Source organism: Phoenix dactylifera, chromosome 10 (assembly GCF_009389715.1).
Source record: "Phoenix dactylifera cultivar Barhee BC4 chromosome 10, palm_55x_up_171113_PBpolish2nd_filt_p, whole genome shotgun sequence".
NCBI lineage: Eukaryota > Viridiplantae > Streptophyta > Magnoliopsida > Arecales > Arecaceae > Phoenix > Phoenix dactylifera.
In genome coordinates this window covers 6,188,985-6,208,486 of record NC_052401.1, presented here as the reverse complement: position 1 = coordinate 6,208,486, position 19,502 = coordinate 6,188,985, and the positions used below count along the sequence as shown (strand labels likewise).

At 38.2% G+C, this 19,502-nt stretch overlaps 1 protein-coding gene across 3 annotated transcripts; it reads left to right on the top strand.

Moving 5' to 3' along the window:
* Nucleotides 1-1,375: 1,375 nt before the first annotated feature.
* On the top strand, nt 1,376-15,595 carry LOC103723315 (plant UBX domain-containing protein 1-like). 3 transcript variants are annotated; one of them, XM_008814201.4, is made up of 8 exons: nt 1,376-1,578; nt 6,072-6,174; nt 6,441-6,509; nt 6,761-6,834; nt 10,056-10,185; nt 11,642-11,746; nt 13,249-13,467; nt 15,224-15,595. In XM_008814201.4, the coding sequence occupies exons 1-7, from the start codon at nt 1,558-1,560 to the stop codon at nt 13,452-13,454; spliced, it is 708 nt and encodes a 235-aa protein (XP_008812423.2). In that variant the 5' UTR covers nt 1,376-1,557; the 3' UTR covers nt 13,455-13,467; nt 15,224-15,595. The 3 variants fall into 3 exon arrangements, with proteins under 3 accessions (XP_008812423.2, XP_038986823.1, XP_008812422.2); XM_039130895.1 differs by lacking the exon at nt 15,224-15,595 and adding an exon at nt 13,898-14,120; XM_008814200.3 differs by lacking the exon at nt 15,224-15,595 and having other exon boundaries at nt 13,249-13,632.
* The last annotated feature ends 3,907 nt before the right edge of the window (nt 15,596-19,502 follow it).

The window sequence follows — 19,502 nt, the reverse complement described above, 5'->3', positions numbered from 1 at the left end:
AAATATGCCAAAAGTACTTTTTCAGACATCATCTTTTTAGGAATATGCTTTCCAGAAATCATAATTCTAGAAGAAAAAATGCTTCTCACAAACCAAACGAGCCTTTAAGTGATCTCATATGCCCTCTTCTCGGTGCTCTCTGTCTTTGTTTTTCTATTACTATGTGGTGGTCCGGTTCTTTTTTTCAAGGGTGCTGACTAACTTTCCTAGCAACAAGTCTGTTTTAGTTTCTGTAACTCTGTTGTCATCTTTTTAATAAAAGTCGGATGGTGTTCGCACCTCCTATCTCCTAAGAATAAAAAAACAAAGAAACCAAGGTGACGAAGTAGCAATCATATCGAGTGATCTTAGAATGGATTTGGGTCTCATTCAACTTGAAAACGTGGAAGGAGTAAGTGCAAACAAGTAAGTTTTGAAGCTATACAAATAAAGATAAAATAGAAGTATGTTTGAAGCTCGGAAAAAAAAGAAGAAAAGAGTGAACCTCCTATCTTCTGACCCACTTTATCATAAAAAATAACAGAAAAAAAGAAGCAAGAAATAAAGAACGAGGAGGATCCATATTCAAGAAGAAGAACCACCCAACAAAGCACCGGATCCGTCGCCTCCCATTGGACGACTCCTAGCCAGCGGAAAGAAGGAAAGAGGAATGGGGAGCCGGAGCGGCTCAATGCATTTGGGGGCCTAAGGTGAACTCACTAAGTGGCTACGGAGTCGAGTAATAAACAGTCTTAAGAACAAGACATGAAAAAGAAGAAAAATAAGTAGGATCCTTGTGCAAGGGTGCTCTATCTCTCTCTCTCCATTTATGCTAACTTAGGTATTTTTTCTCCCTATCATCCTCATCTAAATTAAATTATGATGCAATTTTACCTAATGCTTAAACTTTTTCAAAGAAAGTTGTAGCTATTAGAAAAAAAAGGAAACTTGTAGCTAATACCAAGAAAAAAAAAAGCACCAAACAAAAAGAAAAACCCTCTTTCATCCACACACACACACACACACACACACACACTAACTATATATATATATATATATATATATATATAAAATTAATTTTATAAAGATAAGTTTTGGTGTAATGATAAACTTGCTTCACTCCAACCTAAAAATTCTGGGTTTAAAATATGGAATTTAGCCGCCTTTTTTAATTATTTACCTGCTCCATATTCTATAATATAATAAACCAACGAGTGCATTTAAGAATATAAATTTCTTAGTAAAATTATTATTTTATATTTATTTTATTATTATAAATATATTTTTATATTAATATTATAAATTTATATATAATTATTTTTTTGGTAAAGATATAATTATTATTACTTGATATTAGTGGATATAAGCATTTGTATTATAGCTAGTAATGGTAAATAACCGTAAGGGAAGAGGCTCCCCTGGAATGTTCGCCGCTGGTTTCCAGCAAATGAAACCTTACCTAAGAGTCGACTCCGTCACCGATGATGGCACGAAACCCTTCTGCCTTCTTTTAAACTGGTAAACCTCCGCTACCCCTTCGATTCCCAAACCGAGAAGAAACTGCTGAGACTGAGATCCATGGAGGCGCAGCAAGCCAAGGTCTTCTCTCCCCCTCTCCTTCTCTCTCGCGTTAGTTAGTGGTTCTTCTTATGATCTATTCGCTTCCTGTATCCATTCTGGATGCTTGTTCTTCTGTACGTGCCGGATCCAATCCCTGGTCTCTACAGCGATAGGGTTTGTTTTCTTGGGTGTTATGTGAAATTCTGGGTGGTGATCGAGTGATCCAATCAATTGTGCTTAGATTTGTGATGAAAACCCGGTTTTGCTCGAAAGGAAAATAGATCGATAGATTTGTTGCTCAATATGCTCTCAGTATTGAGTACGATAGATATGATTGGGTCAGGCAAACGAAACCGCTCATCAGAATATTTGGAAAGTTTGGCCGTTCTCTGAGTTTGGCTTTTAAGTAAGGTGGTCTTGAGTTGTATTTGATGGATCATAGGGTGGAGAAGTAGGCTATGATTGTATTGCTTCCAAAATCTATAGGAATTGGCAGCTTGATGTGATTTTTCAGGGAGTTTTTAGTTGTTTTTTTTAAAAAACATTATCTGATTTTAACTTAGCTTTGTTTCTTGCTGTCATAAGGACATGAGGGTTCTGTTTGAAGTCTCATAGATAAAATTAGTGTTGTTTCTTCACTGCAAAAACGATGGTGGGCTCTGCTAGTCTCTTTCGCTGTAAATATACATGTTTGACGTTGCTACTACATTTTTTCAGTGGACATGGTAAGAAAGTGCTTGCATGAAGCTGCGATCAATAGAACCACTTTGTTTGGTATATGATGTTTGGTAAATACATGACACAAAATCAACTGATAGCAGGGAGAAGAATAAAGAGGGTCAGATAAAATGTATAGGCAGAAATATTGGTGTAAATGGGTCTATTCATGTTTGGAATTGACATGAACTAGACCTCACCTATATTGGACGAAGATTTTGGATTTAGACATGAAATTACCTATTTATGTAACTCGAATAAGGGTGAGTCTGGCTTATGCTTGCTTCAGCTTTGAGTTTAGTAATTTTAAGATAGAATTTAAGGCAATATCAAGTCAACTCTGTTTAATTCCAAGGGGTTGGATATGGTCTTGCAAGTCTTAAGTTAATTTGGTTTTAAGTTCTGAATTAAAATTGAGCTGGCTTGGGTCTGTGATGAGCTGAATTGGATTTGATTTTTGCCTGGTCCTCTTGCATTTGGAAGAATTTGATCTTACACAAGTTGAACTCATCATTATGAAAAGATGAAGAAGCTGCTTCATATAAGCATAAGGTGAAATCCACTTTTCTTGCCTCGCCGAATAAACTTCTGTAGACCTTTTCTTATTTTAGAAGTAATTTCTCACCTGTGGAATTTTTCATATAAAAGTTTATTTTTTGCTTTAAAAGTCTTAGCTTTTTAAAAATAAGTCAGTGAATGATAACGTATCTCAGTGAATGATAACATATCCTGAGATGGTTCTCAACAAGTTGACTTGACCTGACTCATTGAGTTACTTGAAGGCCACAATTTTTTGCATGGCAATCAGCATTTGTACTCCTAAGCTGGGAGTTTTTAGATACTCTTGCGATAGCCAGCCTCTCCACCACTCAAGAAAGTGAGCTTTGTAAGACATTGACATTCTAGTGAATACCTCTTCCTCCTTACAAGCCTCACTAGATCGGACTTCTTGCCTGTCTAAAATTAAAGCTGTCTTTCTTAATATTTGTATAAACTGTCAGACTCTTAGTCATGGAGCTATTGGAATTAAATGCAAAAACCATAACATAAAGAACTTTAATCGGCCAATTCTTAAAATATTAAATAAGATATAGAATATTCAACTGATACGGTTTATGTGAAGAAAACTTTTTTAAGTAGTCAATTCTTCATGTTCAATTGTTAAGTTTTATTTTGTTTTGTTAATTCTCATTTCTTATTCCCAGTTCCATCCTAAGAACTTCTAGCCTTTGAAATTAATTGATATATTTGGACATGGAAAATGCCTCATCTCGCCAGAAACCTCCCTGAAACACATTCAACTCATGGTTTTTCTTCCTAACTAGCAGGGGCAAAGTTGGTATTTTGACCTTTAATTAACCACCATACATCCTATATATGGTGCTAAACCAGTTTACACCATTTTGGGAGCTCCTTGGGAAAATGTTGCAGTTCTTCCAATATTAGGCGTACTGAAATGCACTTAGAACCATATTTCATCTGTTCTCTACAATCATTGCTAATGGCCTATATACATATCTGGCTCCTTGACTCATCAGAGAACTTGCAGATTTTTTTTTCCAATGAAGAACATTAACAGCATGCAAGGACTTACTGGTATACCTACCTAGCTCATTAAGAAACATGAAGATGCATCATTAATGAAGGCTCAGGAATTGATGGTTCTCTCTTTCTAAATTGTAGAAAACATCTCCCAAAGGTGACACTCCATTAGGGCATTGCTTTAGCAGGAGACAATTCAATGTTTATCCCTGGAGCCTTTTTTTTTTTTAAAAAAGTACAAGTACTGTCTATAAATTTGTACATTATGAATAAGATAATTACCATTTGCTTGTATGGAACTACATTATTTCTGAATGAAAATTGAGTGATTTCTCACAAGGGAGATCTAATGTTTCTAAATGAAGACTCATGTATTCTTACTCTATTACAATTCCTAGTCTGTCTAGCATTATGACCAGAACATTTTTGTGCATGTATTATAAAATTAATGCATGCAAGTTTGCATTTTTTTCTAAATTTGTACATATTGTGTATTTCTCAATATTGAAGCTAGATGGCAGACAAGATTGAGGTGGAGTGGTGGAGATAATGGATGTGATGAAGGCAAAATAGTCCTTAAACAGATTGAACCCAAATTCATTCATGCCTTGCGGCTCGTAAATTGTGAGAAAAAAGCTCTTGAAAAAAAATATATTTGGATGTGCCTAGGAAGTTTCTCTATATGAAGTAGTACAGAAATATTTTAAAATATGAGAGCCACTTTTCAGTGATTTTGGTGACTGTATTTGAAAAATCTTTGTACTAAAACAATGCTAAAGCAAGAAATTGGACTCTAATTGAATCCATGGCTACATGGGTAGAATGTGTTAGCAATTGAAAGGTTATTAACTAAAGAGCTGCTTGCATGTGCTAAGGAAGTAGGTGTGAGAATAGAGCCAAATTCCAAGATGAGTGCTGTTCACTAGGGAAATGTTGCGAAGGGTGAGCTTGGAATTTTTTGCTTAACATCGGTGAAAGGGAAAAGAAAAAAGAATCTAAACAATGGAGATAAAATTTCCTCTGTTGATTTGTTGAAAGAAATAATGCATGGAGATGTGAACTTGGCTTTCCATTGACAGACATTTCGATGTACAGCCAGACAGATCAATTTTTTCCCTCCCTTTGGAATGCTTAGGCTATGCCTGGCTGGAATAATCAAGTTAAAAAACCTTGTTATATGTTGAATCTACAATATATCTGGATGCTGAGATGGGACAATAGGAAAATTAAGGAACATTTGTTTGTAAAAGTTTGCTCCTACCTCTTTTCCTTCAGTCGCTTATGTGAGGTTCAAGTGATTTGGCCTTCTGATAACCTGATAGTTCGGAAGAATTGGAGATTCTCTGGCATTTGTGTAAGATTTGAACACAAATTGTTGATAGGATTGGCATTAGTGGCTCAAATCTTTATCAGAGTCAAATTCCTACTTTATTTGCCTTGAGAATTGAAGCTAGTCATTGCCATTAGGGAAGAATATTTGTAATATGGCCGACATACTTATAGTTTCAACGTGGACATGCAAAGAAGCAATGATATAGGTAAAGGAAAAGGATAAATGTACGATGGGATATGTTCAGAGTTCCCCTTCAGTTCTATTGCAGCTAGGTTTCTATGTAATTAAGTTATGATCTTTGTGCATTTCAACCTTGTGCTGCTAGATTTCCAGTATAAAGTATTTCCATATAGAGATCATCAATTTTCATAAGGAGAAGTTTATTGCTTGTTGACAGTTGACACAGGGAGTTTAAAACAGGCATGGTAAGTGCACTTAATATCTTGGGATTTCTCAGAAAGGTCCAACTTATTCATGCTAGAAGGAAGGTGAATGAGCAAAGATCTCTTTCCAAGTTAAGCCCCTGCTGTTGTTGTTCGTTTGTGATAACAAATAACCCCTGCATCGAGAACTAGATGATATCTTATTGGATGTAAGCAAGGAAATCTATTCATTTCCATTTGGCATATATTATCCTGTCCAGTTTTTCTTTCCCAGTCAATAGAATCATTCTTTACTTCCATATACATTTGAACCTCAGCATCAGTTAAAGTTTTAAATTATGTGTTGCATTCAGGAGTGTTGTTTGCTAATTTTTGAATGCGAACAGTATGGCTTATAGGTCACTTTCGAGTTTCAACTTTCATTGGTAAACATCTGTCAGATATGCATCTCTTTAGTGACTGTTGATTGCGATGGCTGTGCATTGGTGTAAATACTCATGGTTCTTTGTTTTGTTTGTGAATTTAATGATTGTAACTTGCGATTGGATTACTTTCAGGCCAAGCTTTTGGCTGTGGCAGAAGAACTTGGCCACGAGATACATGTATTTACAAACGCAGCAAATTCTGAAGCATCCAATGAAATGTCTGCTTCTTCCAAAGGTATCTGCCTTTTCTAGTATGATACTCAAGCTTGTTTAGTGTTTTACTTTTCCCCAAATAAAGTAATATCTTATTTGAAAGAATCACAAGAATCTTGTGAATTTCAGAGCTGCTGAATTGTTTTTGCACTATGTATGATATTTACCCTTTTTATGTAGGACTATGCTTTTAACTGTATTTTATTTAACTATAAGGGATCACCAAACTATTAACAAATAGTATCTGGACATTGTACATGTGATATTAACTGCTGGTTGTATGCACAGAGGAACCTGATGATTTCTATGATTTGACTCCTGAGGATTATTATCGAATCATGTCTGACAGAATAGGAGGTAATGTTGATATGACATGTTACTTTGTCTGTAATTTGGCCCAAAATTTCTGTACTAGTAGTACTTCTGAAGCTCTTAGAATTTGTTGAAGTTGGTTTGTCTTTATGTATTAGAATATGTTGTTGCAATCCATAAAATTTGTCATAACTCTCTAGCACTACTTCTCAACTTCTTTACTTCTTGGAATCCAATTTTACTCTTAGTTCTACCATCTTCAGTACATGGTATTGATGTAAATAAACTTTGAACAGCCCAATCCCAAATTCTGAAGACCCGTAAAATGCGGGAAGCAGAGGCAGCAGCCCGTAGAGCAAAGATCACCAAGGTACTTGTACATACAAGGACTTCTAAACTAAGAGTGTCCCAATTATCTTTCTTCCTTCTTTCTTTGTTAACTAGCACTACTTCATACTGCCTAAAGGTTTTGAATTTTCCTGAAATTTATGTAGTCTCTCTAGCTTGTTTCTTCATGTGCCTTTTGTTTCCTGACACTTTTTCTAAAATCTGGTTAATTGAAAGATAAATACAACCTTAAAATAATCAGGAAACCAAGAATTTGAATTCAAAGATTATTCATATATTTAGCCTTAAAATAATCTCATTAAAAAAAGTGTTTGTGGAGGACTGAAATATGGAGATGGAGTACCAAGTTTTTGTAAAAACTTTGAAACCTTTGGATACAATGCCAAAGGAAAGTGAATATTGTGAAGTTACTTTGGATCCTACTTAGTGGGATAAGCTGAACAGATGAGTTAAAAGAACATAACAAAAGAAAAGGAATGAGTTGTTGTCTCCTAAGGGAAAGTGAATATTGTGAAGTTGCTTGGATCCTACTTATTGGAGAAGCTGAATAGACAAATGAGTTAAAAGAACATAACAAAAGAAGATGAATGATTTGCTAGAAGATAATCACGGAAGAGTTGCCAAGTGTGAGGAAAATTCACTTGAATTAAAAATCTTGACCTTATATCATACATTTATGGAGGTACCTTTTTTCCATTTCATTTTCATACTCATCGTAATTGTCAAAAACAGAATTTGAGGTGAAGGACCATTAAAGAGGTAGTCTTTAATGGAAGACCAATGTCTTGAACACCAATAGATACTGTAACCATCAAACCCCACCCTGTGGACCTCTCGAGCTTTTGAATGATTTTGAAGCATAGAGCAAAGATATCGAAATCAATCCCTATGTTTGGATTCATCCCAGCACATGATTCACATTAAAAAGGCATCAGAATTGAGGTGTGCTATTTCTAGCTCTCCTTGACAAACAATTCTTTATAGATTAGTTTTATGATTACATGGGATGAATGAAAGAAGTAGCATAATACAACAAAGTTCACCAAATCAATATTGGAGGTTGTATTGGCTGGAGAATGGTTCAGTATGGTATGAGTCCATACAATGCCGTTCTGGGGTGTACCAAAAACAGGAAGGTGGGGGAGGAAGAAGGAGAGGAGAAGAGAGAGAAAAACCCTAACTCAAACCTTTGGAGGTGTTCTCTTGGATCCATGGCGCATAAGGAGCTTCCAATCCTGGTCTACTCCTCCTTGGAGGTGGTATATGGTGAGGGATCGTTGCTGGAGGAGGTGCAACTCTAATTCCAGACAATCAAGGCTAAGTTCGTCGAGCTCTTCGTCTAGGAGCCCGAGGTCTACACTTGAATGCCCAGTGAGGTTTTTGATCTATGGATTTGTATTCTTTGGAGCAATGGAGAGGTGTCCGGTGAGAAGACTCACAGAGAGGGGGCAGAGGGAGAAGGAGGGAACGTTGGGTGGGTGGGTGGGGTGTTGTGTACCTAGGAGCGACGGGTTAGTTGGCAAGGGTGTGATGAGCGCGAGCAAATGAGAAGCAAGAAACGATACCTTTGGAATTGAACCGAGAGGTTTTTGAAAAGATTTTATAAATGGAGGGCTGAACTGAGTTGAGCGGCCAAACTGTCCCAGGCCGGTGCTGGCATAGGCCAAACCGGACGGTTTGGGTCGGCTTGGCAAGCATTATAATACATGATGCATTATGACCTATGCTAATATATTTGTTCTACTTGATTAGGATGGAAGTGTATAAGCTTTGTATTTTCTAGATAATTTTTTTACAAGTAAGGTTGTACACTTTTTGTAATTGTATTTTTTCTATATATCCTCCAAAATGCATATTTTGCAAACTTGAAATTTCATATATTTCCTTGCAAAATGGTGAAAAATTTGCGGACTGATCTGCCCTTCCAATTAACTTCCATACGATGATCATTTGAAGCTTAACATTTAGTAGTTATTTGATTACTCTTTAATAGGTATAGTTTTTCCTAACTTCTCTAGTCATTATAGTCTATAAGAAAATGTGGCATTGCCTTTAGCTTGCGCTTCATGTGTGGCCTCCATTGCGACACCTGCAACATAAGCGGCCACCTCTATGCGACCAAGATTGCTCTCGACCTGACCGGCTACTCTGGCACCCTCTCCTCCTCCTATTGGGCCTTCGCATGCCTTATGTCCCTCTTCCTTTGCAATAATTGTTTTGATGGCCTTGTACCCCCACCACACCCATCACTCTCCCCACACCTTTGCTACCTCACCCTCTCTCGTTATGCCTTCTTTAGTGAGATCCTTGCCATCGGTCCGCCTTCACCATCGATGAGCTCTACCTTGACAACAACCTCCTCTTTGACTCGAGCCAACCAGGTCTAGTGGCACTCTTTACCCTCTAGTTGGAGCTCCATATGAACAACTTTACTAGTGAGTTCCTAGACCTAGTCCCATCTAGATCTCTACTTCTACGATGCCAGGAACAGGAACTTCTCCTGCAGTTTCCCTACAGGAACTTCTCCTGCAGTTTCTCGATAGGAAGTTGCCCACACCAGTGATGATCTCTCTCTAAAGCAACCGGCTAGTGATGGTGGTAACACCGAAGATGCTCTAGGTGATGGATTTCCGCCACAACGGGCATTATGGGATGGTCTTGGCATTAGCGTTGGAGCACCCATTGCTCAAGTAGCTAACCTAGCCACTAATTTGAGTTAATTCAACACTTGGGAGGATGGCGGTTTGGGAAGCTGAATTATTGTGTTGGACCTAACCACAATTAGCCTAATTATAGGTTTTTTCCTGCTTATCTAGTTGCATCGAAGGCATTATGGGATGGTCTTGGCATTAGCGTTGGAGCACCCATTGCTCAAGTAGCTAACCTAGCCACTAATTTGAGTTAATTCAACACTTGGGAGGATGGCGGTTTGGGGAGCTGAATTATTGTGTTGGACCTAACCACAATTAGCCTAATTATAGGTTTTTTCCTGCTTATCTAGTTGCATCGAAGGTATAAGAGTCCTTTTGCACCTATAGTTGTGTTTTAGCCCAAGTAACTAAATAGGCATATGCTAATAGGATGGGCAGATTTGCAAATTTGGACCATTTTGCAAGGATAAGGGTATATATATGCAAAATACCCTTTCCTTTTATGGCTACTCTTTGATCTCCTTCTACAATGTGGACTTGATTTGTAGTGTATGACTTTTAAAATTAAAATTTTCTCTTTATGTTTGTGCAGGTTGTGATTAGGGTCTGCTTCCCTGATAATTACATTCTTGAGGTAAAGTTTCATCCATCAGAGAAAATTCAAAGTTTGATGGATCTTCTCATGAAAGTAGTGACTCGACCGGACCTACCATTCTATTTATGTAAGTACTATATGATTCGGCTGTATGGAAGAACTCACATAAAATTGTTTCATTATATGGAGATATTAAATTTTGGTGGAATCATTTTTTTCATTTGTAAATAATCACTAAAATTTTTCTGTATGATATTTAATACTTTTTAATATTTAGGTGTACTTCATTTGTACTTGTAAAATTTTAGGTGATTTGCCTTGAAAAGATTACTAAACTATGCAAGTATGATGTACTTAAATTTCCTCATATTATCCACTGAAAATAATTAAAGAAAAAACTACAAAGCCTTAATCTGGAACCATGACCCTATGGTGGGCCTTATGGTTATTTCTTTTGTCTCTTTCTTTAAAAAAAAAGTGCAGCAGTTAATGTTGAGAAATTATTTATAATATATTAAATCCTGCTTATGAACTCTTATTACATCTGATTATTAGTTATTGACTTACTAAAGATTGTTGAGCAATATCAATACGAGCTTTAATGTTAAAGTTAGTTTTGAAGGTCTTTATGGGGATTGTTAAACTTTCCTTTTAAATGCACATCTCAGCATCTTTATATTTATTTAACACATCTCTAATCATTCACCTAAAATGCAAATTCTCAAGTTATGGTCTTTAAAAAATATTAGGAAAAGCTAGATAAATGTAACTAAAGGAAAACTTTTTCCTTTTTATCAATTTTTATTCCCTCTATCACCAACTTCTTAATGTAGCTTATCTTCCTCCCTTTTATCATGTATAATAGAAGCTATCTTATCTCCATTTTTTAGCACATTATTTTAGATCTCTTTTGTTTCACTAAAAACTCTTTTTCCTGCCTGACCTTTCGGTATACTCTTTTTATAATCCTCTCTGTCTTCTCTTTTTCTGATACTACTATCGCCCCATCTTTCAAACAATTTGATTGACAGCCACCAAAATCCTAGAAATGCTACTGATTTTACTAGGGCTGTTAACTGGATGAGTTTGGAGTAGACCATCCCTAATCCATGAACAGCTTGAGCTGGCCAAGACAAGCCCATAACCAATTTAGGCCTGCTGCAGCTAAAGTCTAATCCCGAGTTGCCTGTTTGATACAATGTCTAGTCATGTTTGACACAACCTGTAAATAACAAAGGCAACTAATTTTATCGAAGTTGAAGATAAATAGTGATGTACTGTTCAATGGTTGCCACTGAGTTGTCATGTTATCTTTGGGGTTCAACTATAAGCCGTATCGTGTGTGAACCTTGCAAAATCATATAAAATTAGTAGATCTTGATTCAAATTAAATACTCTTGCATGCTATTTTGCAAAAGTTTTGACTATAACAGCATCTACATCAGTAGCTTGAAATCAAAGATGTCTTGAACATTTTTATTATCTCCTCAGATCATGTTTATATGTTCACCTAGATAATAGCTATTCCAGCCTATGCATGCGGAAAGTCACTGAGACACTGACTTTATTTTTCTGTGCTTCAGATACCACTCCTCCAAAGGAGCGAATCAAAGACATTTCAGAGGATTTCTATTCAGCTGGCTTTGTTCCTGGAGCTATAGTTTACTTTTCTTATGATCTACCAAAAGGTTTACTCTTTCTACTCAAATGGCAAATCAGTTAAGAATAGTCCATTACATGTTACTACAACTGATGTTGTCAAACTTTGTTGCCTAAGCGGTTTGCATATCCGCCATATAGGACTAGCCTCTAGGTGTAGCAGGCATAGCTGGGTATCCTCAGGCTGGTCTGTGAGCACAATGCCTGCGGCAGTTCAGGAAGCTGCATAGCTTATAACCTTGCACCATGATGTATCCGTGATACTTTTATAGTGTATCACCTAGGGAACTCTGGCTATATTAGAATAACATGTGGTTTGTGTATACAACTAAGCTCCTTTTCTGATATTTTATATATTATATACATGGTTTTATAAGCTAGCCTTGGGGCTTAAAAAAGCTTAAGCTTCAAGGAGAGACGATGAAAAAACAGCCCAAGACTTCTGCCTTGGGGTCACTTACTAAGTCTTACACTTATGAATTAGAACTTACACTTTACAATGACTTTTAAGGCAAGAAAGAGGGATACAACTCCTTTATTTCCTCATATACTATCCTCTTAAGATTACAAATGTAAAACTTAGCTTATAATTTAATTGATGGTCAACATGATGATTGGTGGCCTCAGGAAAGCTGTAAACTCTTTTACTTCATTTTTTCATCCCTATTCTATGTGACATTTTAGGATTTTAGCCTATGCTTGACACCTTATGAGTGATGTTTCTATTGTCATTGTGTTATCTATAATTTATTGATTTTAATTTGAGGCTTATGCTTTAATCTGCTGTTCATGCTTTAAATGGCCTTGAGGCTTACGCCTCGTATTTTTAGGCTGAGCTGCCTTGTCTCCACTTTTAGCCTTTTAAATCATGCTCTGTAGTATAAAATACAGGTACTTGAATCTAATCTTTTATAAACGTTTGCCCATAAAGAATAAACTCTCTCTCTCTCTCTCTCTCAATAACGGGAACTCATGTTTCAACCATTTAACTCCAGTAGCTATTTGTGTTACCTACCTCTATGCTATTCACCATTTTTTATTCCCGAATGCCTAATATATCATTTCTTAAAATCTGATAATCCAAATTTTGTAGGTGAGTGTTATTACCAATATGATCACACTCATCCATGTAATATATGTTTAGTTACTTTGTCTGAAGTAAGCTGTTTAACACTGAAATATAGGAAGTCCAAACTTCATGTTGTTTCAGGTTGTTGACTAGACACCATGACTTCTGTTCTACTAGCTATTCTGATTATAAGAAGTTTCATGCTGTTGTTGCTACTCTTAATTTTATTACCTGTAACTAAAATAAAAAGATACGTTAACTTTGTCCTGTTACTCTTTGTAAATAATTCCTTATAACAGGCTATTCACATTTTAATGTAAATGCAAATTTTAATGGTAGCTATGGAGTTAACACAGGGTCTGGTACTGCCCATTTATAACTTATTTGATATATTATTGCACCATGAATCTTATGTGTAGTAATCAAATATTCATTAAATAACTTGATGTGTTGTTGTGGCAGATAAAGAGTTTCATAGTGCAGTTGCAAAGATGGGGCCTTACCTTCGTGATGATATCTTATCTTTGAATGGATTGGATCTTACTCCTGAAAAGGTGGATCCCATCTCTTCTGGACAAGAACCTCCAGCAGTGGAGAGACCCGCTGCTGTTCCTGATCCTAAGCCAGCTGTGAAGAAGCCGGCTAAGCCAAAGTGGCTTAAATTGTAAAACCATAGAAAAGGTAATTTTCTGATTTCACCTTTTTGTTTGTTATTCTAATGGAATGAAATTTGCTGTAATGTAGCAGACCTATAGCTAGGTTTTCCTTTGGGAATAAAAGGATATTGGTTACTAAAGATGACAAAGACTGCTTTAAGTTTTAAAGTGAGAGACTGCTTGAAGATGTGATTATTGTCTAGCAATTTATACAAGCAAAGAGCATGCACAAGACTGCACCAATTATGTGGAATAAATTTTATGATCTATTGGAGAGTGGTATCTCCACTGCTGAACCTACTTTAATTAGATGGAGAGAATATTAAGACAGGTGACACAGATCTTAAATTATTTAGATATGTGATGACTGGAAAAGAAAAGGAATCTTCCATTTTTTTATATTGAAAAGGAGAAAACATATAAGAGTACTAATTATTGGTCTTGGCAACATTAAGGGCGCTAATGATGGAGCATCCACAAGGCTGAGTAGTTGTTGCAAGATTGAACTGGTAAGATCACTTGTAGTGTTTCCAAACAGGAGTTGACTTCCAGCCCTTGTTTCTTTGTATGCATACTTCACATCTGGAATATTAAATGTTAGTGTATTGGGTCTATGCTCCTGTTCAAGTAATGTGTTTGACCAAGCAATCAAAAATTCAATTATATTCTTCTTCCTTACTTTTCTCCTATTAATGAGGTTTGCTAATAGGATGTTTTCTAATTCCAGGGAGTATTTACTAATGCACTATCGAGTCTGTTGGAAGTCGTGGTCCAATTAATTAAAAACCATATCTTGTTGGGGGAGTTTGATGGGATCCATCCATTGATTGACATCAAATTCCCTGTTGACATATCAATCATCTAGGGATGCTTCCTAGCCCTTGTGCTTCTGCTGAAAGATATCATTGAGATATTACATTCTAGACTTGTAGAGGGTAAAGTGGTGGGGAAATGATTTGTTGGTACGGTCAAGGATAATGAAGTCCAAATGAGGAGTGCAATAATGATAGGTGTGTAGATTCCTGAAAGTGTGAAGAGTGGACTGAGACAAACTTGTGAAGATGTGGAAGAATTTGTATGAATGGTGCACCCATTAATAAATAGGATAAAGCTTATTGTTTAAGATTGGAAATGTGTGTTCGGAATATTGGAGAGCAGATACAAGCCTGAGTGTAGCAAAGATGTCAATGTTGGATGGAAATGAATCTTGGAAGACAAGGACAGAAAGGAACAGAAGACTAGATTGCTAATTAAAGACTATGAAAATGTGAAGAATTTTATGAAGAAAGATTTTTCGTTTTTGGATCGCGGGTTTGGTTGATGCAGTGGGCAAATTCTAGATATCAAAGGTGTGAGAAAGGATTTATATTACTAGTTTCCATCTAATTACTCCGCTGCGAATTGTGCTAAACTGTAGACGAGCTCATGAGGAATGTTCATGGGATGTTGCTTCACACTAACAATATAACCATGTTTTGTTTAATGTTGTGGGGATGGATTGTGAAATTTAATTAGGTGTATCAATGAGCTACGTTGTGAAAAAGCTCAGGAGGAATTTTCGCATAGTCTATTCTTCACAATGATGTTGCTGTAACCATTTGTTTGCTATAGTGTGGGGGTATTCATGCAATGAGGTATCCTAGATATAACTTGTCATGAGGGATTAATTATACTGTCATTGATGCAGACCCTATTCCAAAAGCATTGTTTACAAAGCTTGCATTTCTGCCATGCAAGGTTATATGCCACAGAAAATAACATAACACCCTGTTTTTTCATAGGTAACAAAGAATTGGAACTTCACGACAATGCATATTAGGAGTTCTGACCAGAAAGAAAGTGTGCTATGAGTTTCCATCTAATTCACCATTATGAGTGGTGCTACACTTAAACAAGATCAGAAGGAATCTTCACAGGATGCTTGCTTTAGTGCTATAACATGATTTATTTAATGTTGTGTGGATGGACTAATTTTATAACAAGGCATTCAAGAACTAAATCTGTTCCTGGTGGAAATGCTTCTCTTTATTGTTCTCTTCATTTATGCTAATTTTGTCCAGGTTCGATTGAGAAGGATACTTAATCTAACATGTCTCACTAATTGTGGTGCTAAAGGATGCTCAGAAGATAAAAATAAAGCAAATTATTTGAAATCCTGTCAGAGAATGAGGACAACTATGGATTATGTGCACATATTGCATCTCAGCATTTGAAAGAGATGATTTTTAAGAATCTTCATTGTTTAACTTGTTTCCCTATATGTCTGCCATTTATTTTCTCAGTTTGGCTTTAAACCATACCATCAGCAGTTTTTTTCATGGCCCCTTATTTGATATAAGCTCTACTTAATAGCAAGCTTAATACACTACTTATTGCTCACGATTCTCTTACCTTATCAGTAGCAGTTCATTCTTCTGAATATCCTCTGAGTGGCTCAACTGATCTGCAAAGTGGTTTGGATTTAGTTCAGTTTCTTGACTTCATTTGTAATTGGTTTGGATCTAAATCTGATCGCATCAATAGTATTGACGCACTAGTGCAAAGCACTTATCGACATTTTCGCACCAGTTGATGTAACTTGTCTGATCTAAATGGACTGTATCAAGAGGAGCTATAGGTGATCAGTGTAACATGCTTGAACTTGTGTCGTCTCCTTTAATTTCAAGCTGATTTCAAGCTTTTCCTAAAAGCCCATTTAAGGGATTTCACAAGAATCTAAGTCCCTAAGACTATCATACCCCCCCAGGAGAGAACCTGGGTAAAATTGAGTGGGGGATTTAAACCCATGTCATTGATACCAGCAGGGATTGTAAGTGAGTCAAGTTCGATCATGATCGAAACAATCTAGATAATTTGCATTTGAACGGAATTGAATCCAAACCTGATCCAATTCCTTTTGGGTTGGAATGGATACAAAACTATCTTTATCAATCCATTGGATTTTGTAGGTCAAATCTATTGAAAATAATTCAATCAGAAACTAATAAATATATACAAATCGATTATCCAATTATATCATAAATATATAATAAAATAATAGTATGCAATGTGGAAACATTTATCAAAAATTTATTCTATATAAGATTTTGATGGATGATCACAAATGATTAACATCATAAATTGTTGATAGTGTGTGTTACAAAAATAAAACCAATTTCTTATATTCAAGGAGGGTTCTGGATTAAGTTTGGAGTTTTTTTTTTTTTGCTGTAACGAATTCTTCATACAGTGTGTGTACGAATACACCTAATAAAATCAAAATACACTAGCTCACGAAGTGCCAGCGGCAGCTCCTTTTTTCCTGACCAGAGGGTATATCCTGAGTGGTGGGCTGCATGGCAGCCATCCGATCGGCCGCCCTATTTGCTTCTCTGAGTACATGCTCGGCCTGGAAGGCCACCCCATCCCTCATCATCATCCCTATGTCCCAGATCAGGGGGTGGTCCGTGCTCTCACCCCTCAGCCCCCTTCGAATCCACCTGATAACCGTGGCCGAATCGTCCTCCAGAATGACCGATCTGGCCTGCAGCAACATTCGTGCATGTCGAAGACCAGCCCAGGCAGCTCGCAACTCTGCCCTCGGAACCGACGTATCAAACAACTGGCAGCCGTCCGCTGCCACCATCCTGGAGTGCAGGCCCGTTATAACAAAGCTTGCACCGCTCTGCGTACCTCCATCCAGCACCGACCCGTTGAAGTTGACCTTGAGGAAGCTCAGGGGTGGGGGCTTCCAGGTGAAGAACATCGTCTGAGGAGCTGCCTGAGCAGAAAAGGAACCCCAGGTATCCCGAGCTATCAAAGGTCTATCTGAAGAGGGGGTGGGCTTGATCTCCATCGCTTGTACTCGAGCGAACTCCGCAACAAACCTCGGTGACACCCTACGCTCGCCAAAAGTACGAGCGTTCCTTGCTAGCCAGATCTGATGCGCTGTGCAAGTCGCTGTAATGGTCTCCTGACACGTCCGCGAACTGGCTAACCACTGGCGTATCACTTGTAGAAACCGTAGCCTCTCACTCCAGGCCTCCTATGGGATCCCTGTCCACTGCCATATCGACCTCCCCCATATACACTGGAATAGCACATGGTCCACCGACTCCTCAGCACCACATGTCCCGCACTCCGCGGGGATCCCCCAGCTGTGCCCACTCAACACTGCTCTCGTCGGAAGGCGATCCCACATCACTTTCCATAAGAAGAGTGCTACCCTCGGGTGCAACTTGGACCTCCAGATCCAAGAACAGTCTGGCCCCAGCTTATGCTCCTGCTGGATAACATGGGAGAGATTTCCTAATCTAACACTAATCCTGCACGAGGTACCCCAAACCTTGACATCTGGCTCTGCATATCCTGGTACCGGAAAAGACCGCATCCTCTCAGCTAGGTGTACCCCGAACAACCGTCGTAAACTAGCCTCATCCCACTCTGCCCCACCTGGCACTAGGAGGTCGCACACTCGCAGCCCCTCCACTGCCTCAGTGTCAACCATGGTCGGCCAGCGCCTCAGGAGAAGGGTATCCATCTATGAATCACCAGTCACATCGATACTCCGTCCATCGCCTATCAGCCACCTGGTGCTTGCCGACACAGTCGACAAGTACCTCCCAATCTCACGCCACATGAAGAAGACTCGACGCCCGCTCCGTGCCACCTCTGAGCCCCCGCGACCATATTTAGATGCCATCACCCGACTCCAAAGCCCATGTGGCTCTAACATGAACTGAACTGTGTGTTGAGCAATGAAAGCCTCGCGCGCCTCTCCAGGAGGGACTGCATCCCTAGACTACCCTCACTGGTGGGAAGGCAGACCTTCTCCTAGGCCACTAGATGCACCCCATGGCCTCCACTGTGTAACCCCCACAAGAAGCTCCGAAAAAGTCGCTCGATCCTCAACTGAGTTGTCTTCGACACCACAGTGTTGGCCATGAGATATACCGGCATGGACCCCAACACCGATCTAGCCAACGTCAATCTCCCCATCATGGATAGGGATGCCACCCTCCATCCCTCCAACATGCTCTGGAGTTTAGCGATACAAATCAAATCCATATTCGAAATGGATGATGTTTTTAAACGCAAACCTAGTCCACTAAATTTTAGTTCGGATCAAACTAGATTAATCTCGGATCAACACCATATTAAAAAGCGGTCAAATTAATCCACTTGTAGCTCTAGCATGAACCGCCAATTGCTTCACCAAGTTCACTAGTTGGCACTCTCTAATCTTATAGTTAAATAAATTACATTCTTTTCATCATCAATTATATCAATAATTAATTATTATAATATATTTGTTATTTATTTATCTAGAAGTTTGGATGGTTTGTTAATATACTGTGCTCGATATGCCAGAGCCAACTCCAGCGAAAGAGTTGAAATCATTTTTAGGAAAAAGCTTCCTTAACTAGATAGGAACGCCAGAAACAAGCAGCCTAAAGGAAGAGAGCAATCTCTCTATAGGTAGCAAGAAGCGAATGTCAGTCAAGCGGGCAGGAGTTAAACTTTGAGCTGACCACAGCTTGCTGGCCAAAGTTTTGCATTTTTAGAGAGCTCTGATTTCAAGGATTCGAGGTCCCTGTAGTTTATGCTTGATATGACCCCCAGAATTGGATTAAGTTTTTTTTTAACCTCTCTCCTAAAAATATCGACATAGTTAACAACAGACTCCACCAACCATGCCTGAGTTTTGGTAGCTTCCGTGACCCACCCACCGAACCAAGACCCATCGGATGGTGCCCACCATCTCTCGCTCCTGTCAATGTGTTGTTTGAGGCAATGATGCCATGGATGGTTGCAGCAATTGCGTGCCTTCGCCGACCAGGTGGACTCATCCACAGCCAAATTCAAGAAGAGTCCATAATGAGTGAGGGCCCAGGCTTGCACCAAGTTTAATCCAAGTCTGTGTGCATGCCCCAGCACACAATGAATGTAATCCATGGGAATCCCCCAAATCCATCTTCGATGACAAGGAGTTTCTGGAACTCAATGCAGATTGTACGAGTTCTTATGTTTAATCACATATCAGCTATGTACTGAATTAGCTCTTTTAGATGAGATTCTGAG